The sequence below is a fragment of the Dermochelys coriacea genome, chromosome 7, assembly GCF_009764565.3.
Source record: "Dermochelys coriacea isolate rDerCor1 chromosome 7, rDerCor1.pri.v4, whole genome shotgun sequence".
Lineage (NCBI taxonomy): Eukaryota > Metazoa > Chordata > Testudines > Dermochelyidae > Dermochelys > Dermochelys coriacea.
In genome coordinates, this window is record NC_050074.1 from 94454321 (window position 1) to 94467687 (window position 13367).

Sequence of the window (13367 nt, forward strand, 5' to 3'; positions counted from 1 at the left end):
GGTAAAAAGCACTTTATTTCCCTTCCCACAGCAATATATATACACAGCACTTGTTTATTCCTTTTCTGTTGTTTATCACCCAATGTTCTCATCATTCTTATCTTTGGGTTCCATTATCTTGTGGTAGTAAAGACTCTCAGGTGCTGCTTATATCATTAGTCCTTAGTTCAGCCAAAGTTTAGTCCTCAGTCCAGCCAAAAATCTTCTGGCCTTGTCCTTTATCTCTTGTACTGTTATTTTCCATTACTTGGCACACATTTCTAAAACATCTGATAGTCAGCATTTCCCACAGGGGAAGCCCAGCTGCTGGTGGCACACTACCTGCCCTTAGCAGTCAGAGGTTATTAACTGGGGCTTCTAATAGCTTTTGCATTGGTTCCTAGAACAGAAAACTCTCCCATTACTGTATTAAACATTAAAATGGAACCAGAAACTTACCAGGCTCAGGAGCATCTTCTGTCCCTTCTGTGTCCAATTCAGGCTTCCAAAGCAGGCTGTTCCTCTGGTGGGGATGGGGGGAGAAGGAATCAAACAGCTTCTCCGAGTATGATCCCAGGATGCACTGTTGCAGCTCAAAGCCTCCTCTGGGATCGGTTTCAGCAACAGAGTCACTTCACTGTCCTCACTTGGCACCTGCTGCTGACCCCCATCTGTGCCCATGCCGGATTCTGGGGCCAGCAGGGCACCATACTGGCTGACCAGGTCATCATGCACCACCATTGGCTTGATGGTCAGCACAGTGCCTGGCACACATTCAAACTCATGATAAATTGTGCATGATGTTGGTGAGTTGCCCAAGATGTGGTCCTGATTCTCCAATACTCCGTTATAAGCTGCTTAAATCCACTCCCTGCACTGGTCTCCAGTCTGATAAATTTGCAACGCTGCCAGCTTCTTCGCTATTTGTTGGTATGTGTGGTCACCACTGGTATTTTAAAGTCCACTGTTTTGCTGGTTTCACACCAGAGATTTACCAAAATCTGGCTGTGCTCCTGTGATCATGAAGCAGCATGCTTTGCAAAGGACTTGTGTTCAGTCTCCATTGCAAATGCAGAAGGCTCTCTGATGGTGACTTTGCAGCTTGATGTTCAGAAGACAATGGGAAGGTTAAACACTGACTCACTGAGCTGCTGCACCAAACCAAGGGGAGTTTCCCTGGAGTCAACTGGAGATTCTTAGGATAGAGAGGACAAAGGAAGTTGGTCCCTGGGATTGTGGGATACTTTTGGTGGACTCCAAGAACCCAAGGTGGGGGGCTGCATCTAAATTGCAAAGCAAAAGGGCTCTAACACTGAGTCCAGTCTTGACTGGGGTTCAAACCCTCCAGTGTCCTAGGATCTTAGGCCCAAGCCAGAGAGGTGTGTGACTAGAACTGAAGGGTGGTTTAGTCTCAAGCCTGGGCTCAGGCTTACACTGCAATGTAGACATACACTTCCCTCCGCCAATAACTTCATGTGGAGGTTAAATAGGATGGGGGTAAAGAGTAGGGCTTTGTGGACCATAAGTGAGTGACCCAGAGGCAGGAAAACTGCACTGTTCTCTTGGGAAACAGTAGAAAGATTCCAAACATTTATCGGTTAACCTGTGCTCTATAGCATGCTATGACAGACTCATCGAATGAGATCTAGTAACAGCATGACTAGCTTCTGAGAATATTTTCTACTGACCTAACTCAAGGTATTAATTACTGACTTCAGACTGTTCAGAAACATGATTCTGATACCATCACTAAATTTCGAAGACAAGAGATTAGTAGAATGGTTATTGAATTTTTAGGCTATTCTGAACTGACTTGTTCAGTTAACTTGGATTTTTCTTGCCTTGGTATAACGCTTGTCCTCTAGCCGGGTTAAGAAATGTTGCTTTATAATATTAGGGAGCCCACACTAAGTTCAGGAGCAAATTCAGAGTGGTACTGCATCAGAAAGACAGGATATTTATGATAGCGTATTATTCAGAACAAAGCTTCCTTCTTTGAAATCAAGAGTTGGGATTCATATTTGTCTTTTCTTACTTAAGGATCTGGCACAAGCCAAGTTACTAGAAGTTATTCAGCTAAAACCATGCAAATTTAGGGGATCAGTGCCATCTATTGAACAAGAGTTGGGGAGAAGGGGAACTTTCTATCCCCATTCCCACCAAGACTCAGAAAGAGCACGCTGACAATGTTTATAGCGAAGTTTTGCCAACTCAGTGTACATGCACCCCTCTTACTTTGTATCCATGCTTTTCAGAAAGTGCAGAACTAACAGAAATGAAAATAAATGCCTTTATAAAAAGCATGTCCTTGTATCTGGACACACTATAGTTATTAACGATTCTAAAAGTAATAAGCAACTCACCATTGCATCCTGCTATCCACAACTCTAAAGGGAAGGAGAAAGAACTGGCCCTTAGCATTGTAGCCTATAGGAGTAACCTGTTTGCTTGTATGTATGTGTGTAATAGGTTTATAGATTTATATTAAATGCAAGGGACCTACAGGCTATATCTGTACAGGCTGTATGTTGAGCTAAGGCAAAGTTAGCATATCTACATCTGGGACCTTTCACCCAGATAGCAAGTTAAAACCCACACGTCTGAGACCTTTCACCTACACAGACAGATAATGGTAAAATGGCATAGGGGATTTCCAAGTCTGTACCCACAATCTTAACAGGTACACCACAAGGAGAACCGGAGAACAAAAACAACAACAACAAGTGTGAATGATCTAATGTCATTAATATGTATGTACATGTCATCAATACATACATACTAGCCTATGGAGTAAGTGTACCCTAACATTTTTAATGTGTGAGGAATGAAGTTTGGGCATAGGAGGAAGAATTTCAGCCACTTGTGCCCTATAAAAGAGGTGACCCACCTTGCTAAAGAAATCTATCTACGACAACGACTACTATTAGTAGGCTGTACTTGTTTTTCTTAAGCTTTCTAAATTCCAAGGGGACTAAACTTGGTTTCCCTAAGCTTTTGTTCTTAGTTTTACTAGGTTTTAATTTTAAGTTTAAGTTAATTAAGTAACTCTAAGTTAGCTTCGATAGCTCTTAGCTCTAGCTTTTTCTAAGTGCCGCACCTCTCACTCAAAAATTGAGAAACCTGAACTGTTAGAGGCAAGGCTGGTCCTGTGTCTCTCACTACAAGGTTATCAAGGAAGGATGTGAGTATATTAACCAAAGCTTTGTAGCATATATTACCATAATACAATATGTATCTTTTAAATAGCAGTAATACAATTGTAACTGACTATTTTACCATTTAATTACTACTTCATTTATTTTAATAAAAAGTCTTTAAGGCTATCTATATCTGTCTCAGGGTGAGCTTCCTGTCATACCCCCAAGGGTCCTTTGTAAATTCTGTGGAGCCTGATTTGGGATAAAAATTTTATCTTCTGATCAAACAAATTGGCAAGCCTAAAACCCATATTATCCAAATTAATATTAACACCCTAAATCAGGCAACAGGATAAGATTTTCAAAGGTAATTACTAGGCCTAATACAGAGCATCAATCACAACCTGGACCCCATTTTCAAACTGAATGTGGATGCATTAACACAAAAATCCCATTCTTCAAGGTGGAGACAAGAGTTAAATCTCCCAAATCCACGTGAGAGATGACTGCCATGTCACCATAACTCTGACCTGGGGAAGGGGGTACCTTTAAGAAGTCCCCCAGGGACCCAGAAGCACACTGTTTTACTGGAATTGAAGGATCAGTTTTTGTTGGTTTGTGAAGGGAGTATGGCTAAAGTTGGGAAGAAAAGAAATAATGTTAAGTATTAATACATGAAGCGAGGCTTGAAAAGAAGAATTCAGAGCTTGGCTACACTTGCGAGTTAGAGCGCATTAAAGCAGCCCTGGACGTCCTAGCTCACTACCTGTCCACGCTGGCAAGGCACGTAGAGCACTCCAACTCCACGACTAGAGTGCTCCTGGTACTCCACCTCGGCGAGAAGATTAACGCTTGCGCGTCTTGGCTGAAACGCCCGAGCATCAGTGTGAATGAGGTGTTGCATTACTGCACTCTGATCAGCCTCCGGAAATGTCCCACAATCTCCTTAAGTCAAGTGGCCACTCGTCATTGTTTTTGAATTGCTGCTGGAATGCAGATATGCCCTTTGAAAGCTCCATTTCTGACAGCCAGTTGCTTATCTGCTCCAAGACAAAGCAACCATTAGTGTGGAATGCTGTGTGTGTGTGGGCGGGGGGGGGGATGTCTGCTGCTGTCTGAACTTACAAGACAGCATGCTGACATGCTCTCAGCCCCCCCAAAACCCACTTTCTCCCCCACATACACACAATACACTGCCTGTCACACTCCACCCACCCCCCCCATTTGAAAAGCACGTTGCAGTCACTTGCATACTGGGATAGCTGCCCATAATGCACCGCTCCCAATGCCACTGCAAGTGCCGCAAACATGGCCACACCAGTGCGCTTAAAGCTGTCAGTGTGGACAGATTGCAGCGCTTTCCCTACTGCACTCTACAAAGGCTGGTTTAACTCAAAGCGCTCTACGTTTGCAAGTGTAACCATGCCCTAAGTGTTGCTGGGGAGGAGAGAAGGGGAGTTACTTTAAGAGGCTTCATCAGAAGTGCGGATTGCATGCCCCGCATTGGAGTGAACACTGCAGGATGGGAGGAAGACTTGGACATTATCTCCCTTGTGCCAAGGTTAGATTTTCATTAGAGTGGGGCTTTGCTTGGAAGAGGGGGAAAATGGACCACTTATCCCTACAAGTTACATAGGAAGGAGTGAATAATTTGAAAAACAAAGTGAACCTCAGAGAGTTGACTAGAAGAGGGTAGACTGAGATAGAAAGTTGCAGCTTGTGTTTGTGAAGCTCAGAGTCAATGATTGATTGTGGAAGGTCTAGACTTCTTTCACAACCCTGGTGGAGTGACAATAGTACAAGAGAGAAGGAGCAATAGCTAGTTTTATGAACAATTGGTTTAGGAGAGGACTTATGTCTCCTGGGAAGGGTGAACAGAGTTTTGAAGTGAGAGAGGGCCTTGGATTCAGAGAGGGATTGTTATTGAATCTGCTTAAGCATTTCTTGTCTTGGCAAGTCAAAGGACGTAGGACCTTAAGATATAGTTACCACATTTTCCTCCTCTTCCCACCACCTTCATCTCAAATATATTTTTACCAATGGATTGAACTGTTAGAGTGTTGCAAGTATAAAGCATGGATGTTTAAGCCCTAGTAGTTCTTACAGTACTGTAGTCACTTGTAAAAGCACAGGGGAGGTGATGGCAGCACAGAAAGCAAGCAGATAAAACATTTTCAGATCCTATACCTGAGCTACAAGTGGTTTACACTTAGAAAAGGTGGGATTCATTTTCCCCTCCCTAAGAATAGGAAGTCAAAGATCTTAGAGCACTTCATCTCTGGAAAAAAAAAATTGATTTCTAGTTTGGTCCTTTGGAAATTGTTCTTTAGATTAATTAGATGCAGCTGTTTAGCTAACCTCATTTAATCATTCAGCTATGTTCACTATAAGTAGTAGTTTTGTTCTTCAGAAATAGCTGGATGCTACAGCAATGCATAGTACATTTGCTATGCTACCCCACCATGCAGATTGAAGAGGACTGGCCTGTTGTCTTCTGTTAGCACAGAACATTCATGTACGGTTTGTGAGGTTTACATCAGATGTCACAGGTGGCCAGTTCTCAGAATTGCATGAGCAGTACATAAGAATTTGTAAGACCAAAGAGCTTAAAGATGCTTGTTTTTGTGACCACAGCGAGGTCAGGTTGGGATTTAAATTAGCATTTCTTTAAAAGATAGCGTGAGATTGTGCTGCCCCTCTAACAGCTTGGGAGCATGTATAATTCCGTCAGCAAATTAATAATAGAAAGATAAAGAAGGTATAATTTGATTTGTAAAAATCTATAGAATCATTTTACCCTCAGTGGCATGGGGTTGGGGTGCACGACTTGCCAAACCACCTGCCCCTTTCCCCAGCACCCAGCTTCTCCAGGTTTGTGGAAATTTTGACAATACAATGTCATTGGAAATGGGTCAAGTTGGGCATCATTCAAAAGCCCTTTCTCCCACAAATACAATGGTACCAAACATGACAAACCTAGAATAATTATGTAGGTATAGATTCGAGGAAGTGTCTTAAAAAAAAAAAAGTTTAATTATACTTTAACAGAGGCATGTCAACAAGCAGCCCCCACAAACTTAAATCGTAGCCCTTGACTGATAGTACTGTTTTATCTGTTAACGCTCAGAACATACCTGATTTTTTTTTTTCCCCATGTTACAGATTACTGTAAATGGAAGGGGAGCTTCAGGCTGATTTGCCATCATCGGCAAAAAAAGAAGCAGTTCAGTGGTATTGATTATCAACTTTGTTATAAAGAGTTATGAGGCTGGTTAAGATGGTTAAGATGTCACGATCCAGTCAAAATTACTGGAATCCATCTGCAAACGGTATGCACATAGTTACAGTACATAACATAATTGATGTCTTTTTTGAAAAGCATATTAAACGGTTTGAAGTCATTTCCCAAAGGGTAGAGGACATGCGATACAAATTACACACATCCGTGTACATTCTACTCTGTGCACAATAGAGAGCTGCAATATCACAGAATGGATGAAGCAATTTGATGAGGTTGAATCAGCAACAAAGCCAACTTTTGGGATCACATGGCAATATATGAAGTTGGTTGATTGTTTGAAACTTTTTAAAGTGATCTGTCAGGACTGTTAATTGGAATTTGCACCATGCAGCAATTTGAGCTGGGGTTGCTCGGTCTGGCTGGCTGGCAGGGCTGGGGCTCAGGCCAGTCTCTGCGGCAGGAGAACCAGTTCGAGACCCGTGGGCAGGTGCTTGAAAAGATGAGACAGATACTGGTGAAGTCATAAATGCACTGGAGGCGGTCATATGCTGAGCTTACCATCTGAAAACATTACAACATTTGCAGACCTACATGAGTGGACATTTTCCAAGAAGCAGATAAACAGAAAAATTGCCACTGACAAAGGTTGCATTTATACCGTTTAGCAAGAGGCCAAATCATCAAGCAATGGAAAGGCTCAGGGATGATCAAACACAACCAAAACTACTGTCCCTTATTGGGCATGGCTAGGTCTTGAAGGATGGCCTCATCACACCAGTTACGTATGAAGTACCATGCGCTTCAAAATCATCGAATGAATGAATGTTTTCAGGCCTGCATGTCAAGGACAGCTTCCCTAAGATTACCAAAAAAAAAATTTATTTTTAAACATCTCTCTCAAATAAATAAATTGTATATATTGGCAAATGATAGCTATATAATTATTCTAGGGTTGTCACATTTGGTACCATTGTACTCATGGGGGAAGGGTATCATTCAAAAACCCTAATTCGACCCATTTCTGACAGCACTGTGTTATCAATATTTCCATCAACCAGAGGAGCTGGGAAGGATGACAGCAAGTCCTCCTGGCCAGTGTTGCAGAGGGGGACATCACAATGTATGATTCTGTAGATTTTTACAAATCTAATTACTCCTCCCTTACCTTTCTAGCACTAACTTGCCTACTGAATGAGATTTTACTATGTTACTCTCCCAAATCACAGAAGCTCAGTGAGACGGGAGCCAAGGTGACCGTCACCTCTCTGGCACTGGGATTCCAGCATGCTCAAACACACCCTGATCCACGTCTCAATTATGACAGTCCCCCCTGACTGCCCTATGAATTTCAGCACTGGCAGTTGCAGCATCCACGACAGCCACAGCCCCTCACTCTCTCTGATGTCTTCAGCCACACATTCTGCACCAGAGCTTGTGGCAAGGATCTCGCAGGCCAGCTTAGGCTGCCTTGCTCAAAGCCAGTGCTGGGGAACAATCCATTTGGGGCTTTTAGGGACCTTTCTAAGCTGCCATGGCAGCATGAAGAACTGCTTGAAAGGGGAGAATCCCTCAGACAGTAACTAGCTGGATTACTCCATTTACTGCTAGATACAGTGTTCGAACTGGCCACTGTCTCTCTTTATATCTTGCGCTGTAGTACTGTCATAAGACCTTTTAGAAAAAGGGAAGTAGTATATCAGTGCATCTTACTGCAGAATGGATTTCAGTGCTTAACAAAAAAAAGAATTCTAAAGTAAGCTTATAAATGATTAGAGCATTTATTCAACATGTACCTGGGACAATTGGAAGCTGCTGGCGCGGTTTTCGAGTTCAGAGCATCTTGCAGTAACTGTAGATAAATTATGCTTCAAACGGTCCATCTCTTCTGACAGGGAGTTAAGTAGTTGTTCTCTCCTCTCTGCTTCCTTTGTTTTCTCTTCAAGTTGACCAAGTAGTGAAGTGACATCACTACTTTTATTTCTGGTTTTAAGCTTATCTTTTAGGCTTTGGATTTCTTTTTCCTTCTCCCCAAGTCGACAGATATATTTTTCCTTTTCAGTTTCAAGGGCAAGTATTTTCTGCATGGAGCAAAAACAAGAGCATAGATAAGCCAATAAAAATCACTGCACAGAAATGTGATGGAAAGTCCACCAGAGTCCAAACTGATACTCACTTCTGAATGTTGAAAGACCCACTTTTAGTCAGTTGAGAATATTTGTTTTACTCTAACTAGAGAATGCTATAGAGGTTACCTGAAACATTTATCACATATGCAATAATTTGAGTCTCAAAAATATTAGTGTTACCACTCAAGACAAGCTAGAATATAATTATAGAATGCGAACACCCACATACTAATTGAGTCTACGGTGGATGTAACCATGGAAATGACATAAGCAACAAAAATCTCATTAGCTTGGTAGGTACCTATACTCCTGCCGTTCAAGTTGAAAAAAGTATTCTTCCAGATTTATATAAATTTGGAAACATGTATACCATAAGAACTGCAGGAGTCTTTGGGGATGAAGCATTTTTCTTTGGCACATTTCTTATCACTGCTTACTGTATCCAGTAGCTTGAGAGACTGAGAAGCTCCTTTTATGTTTAAATTCCACTAGAGGATCGTAAGTAGAGCCTTTTCATGTGGCAATTTAGCTTGCCAAAACCCCAACACAAAAACAAGTAGTACCATGAAAAAAACCCCCCAAAATGTAAGTGATACAAGTGAAGAACAGCTGACAGTATGACCATTAAATCCTGTCTCTACACAATCTGGTCTTTCAGCTTTAAACTGTTCTTCACTCGACTGTATCTTCAATTACTGATGACTGACATTAAATATTAGAACAGCACTGTGATGGGTTCTACCCTGTCCTCTAATATGTACATGTACATCATTTCACTTTTGTACAGGTTTCTGTCCACTAGAGGCACAGGTTCAAGCCCAGATCCTTGGAAACTATGAAGCCACTGGAGGACTGAAGCAGAAGAAGTGGAGAGAGCGTCCAGGAGATGGAATTTAATGCAGCTCACTCAAAAAGAGTGAAACTTGTGAAGATCACACACAGAGCACCTATTGGGATTGTGTTCTTTCACAACAAAAAGGACACCCATTATATTTCAGTCAGAGACATGGTGCCATTGCAGGAGAGGGACAGCTTGCAGCTGGTGGACTGTTTCTTCTAGTTCAAGTTAGCAAAGAAGTCTTGAGTGGAGCAGGGAAAGGCTCAATGGAGCCACAAGACTAAAAGGCAAGACAGACAAAAACTTAGTTTAAGTACTATTTTTGCTATGCACAGCTATTTAAGCTAGTTAATAAAACTGAAATAGAACATCAGGGCAGCAACTGACATCCCCAAATTCCTGCTCTCTGCCTATGGTGGCATAAAGACATTTTATGGTGGTTGAGGCTGCAACCCCTTAGGTGAGTGTGAATGGGAGCACAAGAATACAGACCAGGTGCATGGACATGCTATCCAGCGAGTTCTCATCTCATTCACCAAGGGTGCTTCTATAATTCAAAATAAGGATCTCTGCAGGCAATACTCCAATTACTGGCATTTTTAGAATACTGAAACAGCATTAAGACATTACAGGACATGTCTTACTGGCTGTTAATTGAGGCCTTTGGTCCCAGGCCTCTGTATTTAACCACTTTGTAAAATAACCCGGAATTTATTAGTGCAGGCACAAATGACAAATACTTAAAAATGGGTGCACCATATAAGGACACTACATTTTAAAAATCTGATTTTTTTAAAGTTACAAGGGGAATAGTCGTTTGTTGAGAAATGCTATCTTATGCAATTATGGCACCATAGAAACAAGCCTGAAAGTCAAAATGCGCACATTACCTCTAAAAGTCTATTCCTTTCTGTATCTGTCATTTTGCTTTTCCCTTTAATAATTTCCTCCATTGACTTTTTGAGGGCTGCATTCTCCCTTTTATACTTCTCCAACTCAGTCTCGGATTTGGCGTTACTAGACTTGAATCCCCACTTGCCAGAAATTATATCTTTGGTGGCCTTTGATGTCATCCTCCAAGCGTTCTGTGAAAACAAACAAAAGAATCATGTATACAACAGTCCCTTTCTGTGTTAAATATTAAAGATTCCAGAGACCTAGCAAAAATATGTCTTTATCCAAGTTTGATAAAGCATGACCTAATGGATAAAATCCACAACTAAGTCAGATTGTGTTCTATTCCTGCACAGCACAGACTGAATTAACCAGTTTCCCTATTTGCAAAATAGGTTTCCCCATTACCTCCCTCACAAATGATTGTGCAGTGTCTCAGCATTATTCTCAGTAGAGGTTCCCAGATACAAGGTACTATAGAATTGCAAAGCATTTTTAATATAAGCTATTTTTAATATGGGTTATCATTGATGGCAGGGCTCGAACACACACACGCACACATTCCTAGTGAGAGAGGAACCAAAACACCAGCTTCTGCAAATTAAGCTTTCATTTAATTATTAAGTTTTTTAGTCCTTATGGCTGTAGAAGTAACCTTGCAAATGTGACATGAGTGAGAAGTGAAGTAAAGCTATGGCAGAGACTATCCTTTTGTTCTGTGTCTGTACAGCACCTAGCACAATGGGGTCTTGGTCTCCTAGGTGCTACAGTAATACAAAAATAATACTGCTAATGAGAATAGCTCCAGTACTCCGCACTATTGCTTTGGAAAACTAACCTCAGGAGCAGAGGCTACTTATCCCTTACCCAATCTGATGGGTTTTGGAGTAGCAGAGATCCTCCCTACTCAAAGGAGCCAAGAGTGGAGCGGACAGATAAAAAGTTCCTTCCAGGGATTAGACAGAGGTGGTGCTTCAAGTTTAAGAGTAAATCAGAGACAAATCCCAAAAGATAAGTATCAGGGAAAAGCATTCTGAAATACCAGCAGGCCCATTATCTATAGGTAAGAGCAGCAGAGGCTTCTTCTCATCAGGAAGTTGTCCCTGGAGCTAACTGATGGAACCAGACCTTTATCTTTCATAGCTACTAGAACAGGGCACAAAAAGGTAATTCCATTTAACGGACTGGGTTTTTCTATTTGGAAAGCTGGTTTTGTTCTGATGCTGATGGAAAACGAAGCATTCCAAAGTTCTCTGTGAAAGAGAACGGAGTGCCACTTCCAACAGAACTCATGGAACATTTCACTTTTTGACTAAGCAGCAAATTCCACTGAAAAGGTGTTTTGTCAGAATGTTTCTGATACATTTTTCAAACCCTGTACCTTAAGAGCAAAACGATAGGCACATTCATCTTCAGTTACTTCTACCTCTGGACTTGAACATTTACCAAAGATCTTACTAACTGGAAGACAATCTATTAACCAGAAATTACAAAAGAATGAGGGGCACCCCAGCAATCTCCCGGTGAAGAGGTCAATCCACATCCCTAGCTGCTGGAAAGGAGCTACAATTCCTATCAGGGTCTTGTCTCTAGATTGGTCAGAAGCTTCATAGTTTCTCTGTTTTCAGCTTGTAGTGCCTTGTCTACAAGATGATTTGTCTGTTTTACAAGGATACACTTGGATCAGTAGTATCAATAAGGAAAGCCCTGGCATTTAGGACACAGGTATTTTTACTACCTTAGACATACAAGGCGGGTGAGATAATAGCTTTTATTTAACCAACTTCTGTTGGCGAGACAAGCTTTTGAGCTTCGCTCTTTGGAAAACAGAAGTTGGTCGAATATCTTTTATTGAACCAACCTTGTCTCTCCAATACCCTGGGACCAGCACAGCTACAATGCTTTACTACCTTGTCAATTAACCCATGATCAAAGGAGCTGCCTACACCACTTCACCGGTGTCAGCTTCAAGACGCACTGCTGAATAAAGGCTAAGATCTTAATGTGGGCGCATCTGATGTCTAGATACACTCGCAATTTCCCCCTCCGCGGCAGGCTTCCCCAGCTCCTCAAGAGGTACCCCTGCGCCAGTCTGTCTGGGGCTGCGCTGTGCCCAGCTCCAGCGCTTGCCACCTCCGATGCGCAGTTGTCGCCCCAGGAGAGCGAGACCGGAGCCGCTGCGCGTGAGGCCTAGGGCGGCCGCGGCGAGCCTGGCCGGGGGGCGTTAGGTTTGCTCCAGGAGCAACGGGCAAGGCCGTCCCTAGCCACAGGTCCATACCCAGGGGCTCGGGGCTTTACCTCCACGGAAGCTCGGGGCCGGCGGAACACGGGGAAGCCGCCCGCCCCTCCACCGGGAGCAGCGGCTCGCTGCAAGTCGACCGGCAGCAACGCGGGGCCGCGCCGGGGGAGCTCCGGGCTCAGACCACTACGTGCAGGCCCGCGCCAGTACCATCCCGACAGTAGCGTCAGGACACCCCCACTCACCGCGGCGGCGGCGGCGGCAACGACACCCCTATTGCGGCCGTTCCACTCAACCACACCTCCGCTTCCGGGGGTTTGAATCCCGCGGCTCCGTCAACGTCATTTCCGCTCAGGAACCTCACTACCGGAAGCGAGCTACGGGGTCCCGAAAGGGTCAGGCGGTACGGAGGACGGTGTTGAGGGGAGGGGACTTGGGGTAGGCGGAACAGCAGGGTGGGCGAGGCTGAGGAGAGGAGGCGGCAGGGAAGCAAGGGACTGAGGCGGAAGGAGAACTGGGGAGAACACGGAAGGGCTGGAAGGAAGAATGGGATAAAGGGGAGCAGTCCAGAGAGGGGAGGAAGGGGCTGGGGAACGAAGGGGGGGAGGGGGCTGGGGGAGGCGAGAGGGAAGGGAGCGGGGGAGGCAGGGAAGGGAGTAATCTCCCTGTGGCAGCTCCAGGGTGCCCCGTGTGAATAACAAAAACATATTATCCTATTTGCTCCCTGAGGGTTTTACAACTGCCAAGTCTGGAAAGTGCCCAGATGCTAAGGTGATTTTTTGTGCTTAGGTATGCTACACACACTACTCTTACTGCATGCTTTTAAAATTTGTTTATAGTTACTGCTATGATTTTGTCATGGGAAGTTTTAGCTTCAATCTTCAGAAGCAGAGGTATTTCATCCTGTCAGAGA

At 43.4% G+C, this 13367-nt stretch overlaps 1 protein-coding gene across 4 annotated transcripts in view; it reads right to left on the reverse strand.

Moving 5' to 3' along the window:
* The window catches only part of CEP55 (centrosomal protein 55), a 35958-nt gene extending 23103 nt beyond the window's left edge, over positions 1–12855 (reverse strand). Inside the window, exons 1-3 of one of the 4 annotated variants that reach the window (XM_038409251.2) lie at positions 12703–12855; positions 10212–10406; positions 8151–8435 (exon numbers count right to left, since the gene is read on the reverse strand). In XM_038409251.2, coding sequence (XP_038265179.1) covers positions 8151–8435; positions 10212–10394 — 468 coding nt within the window. In that variant the 5' untranslated portion in view covers positions 10395–10406; positions 12703–12855. The other 3 variants (XM_043518712.1, XM_038409250.2, XM_038409249.2) reach the window with 3 other exon arrangements.
* Positions 12856–13367: the final 512 nt, after the last annotated feature.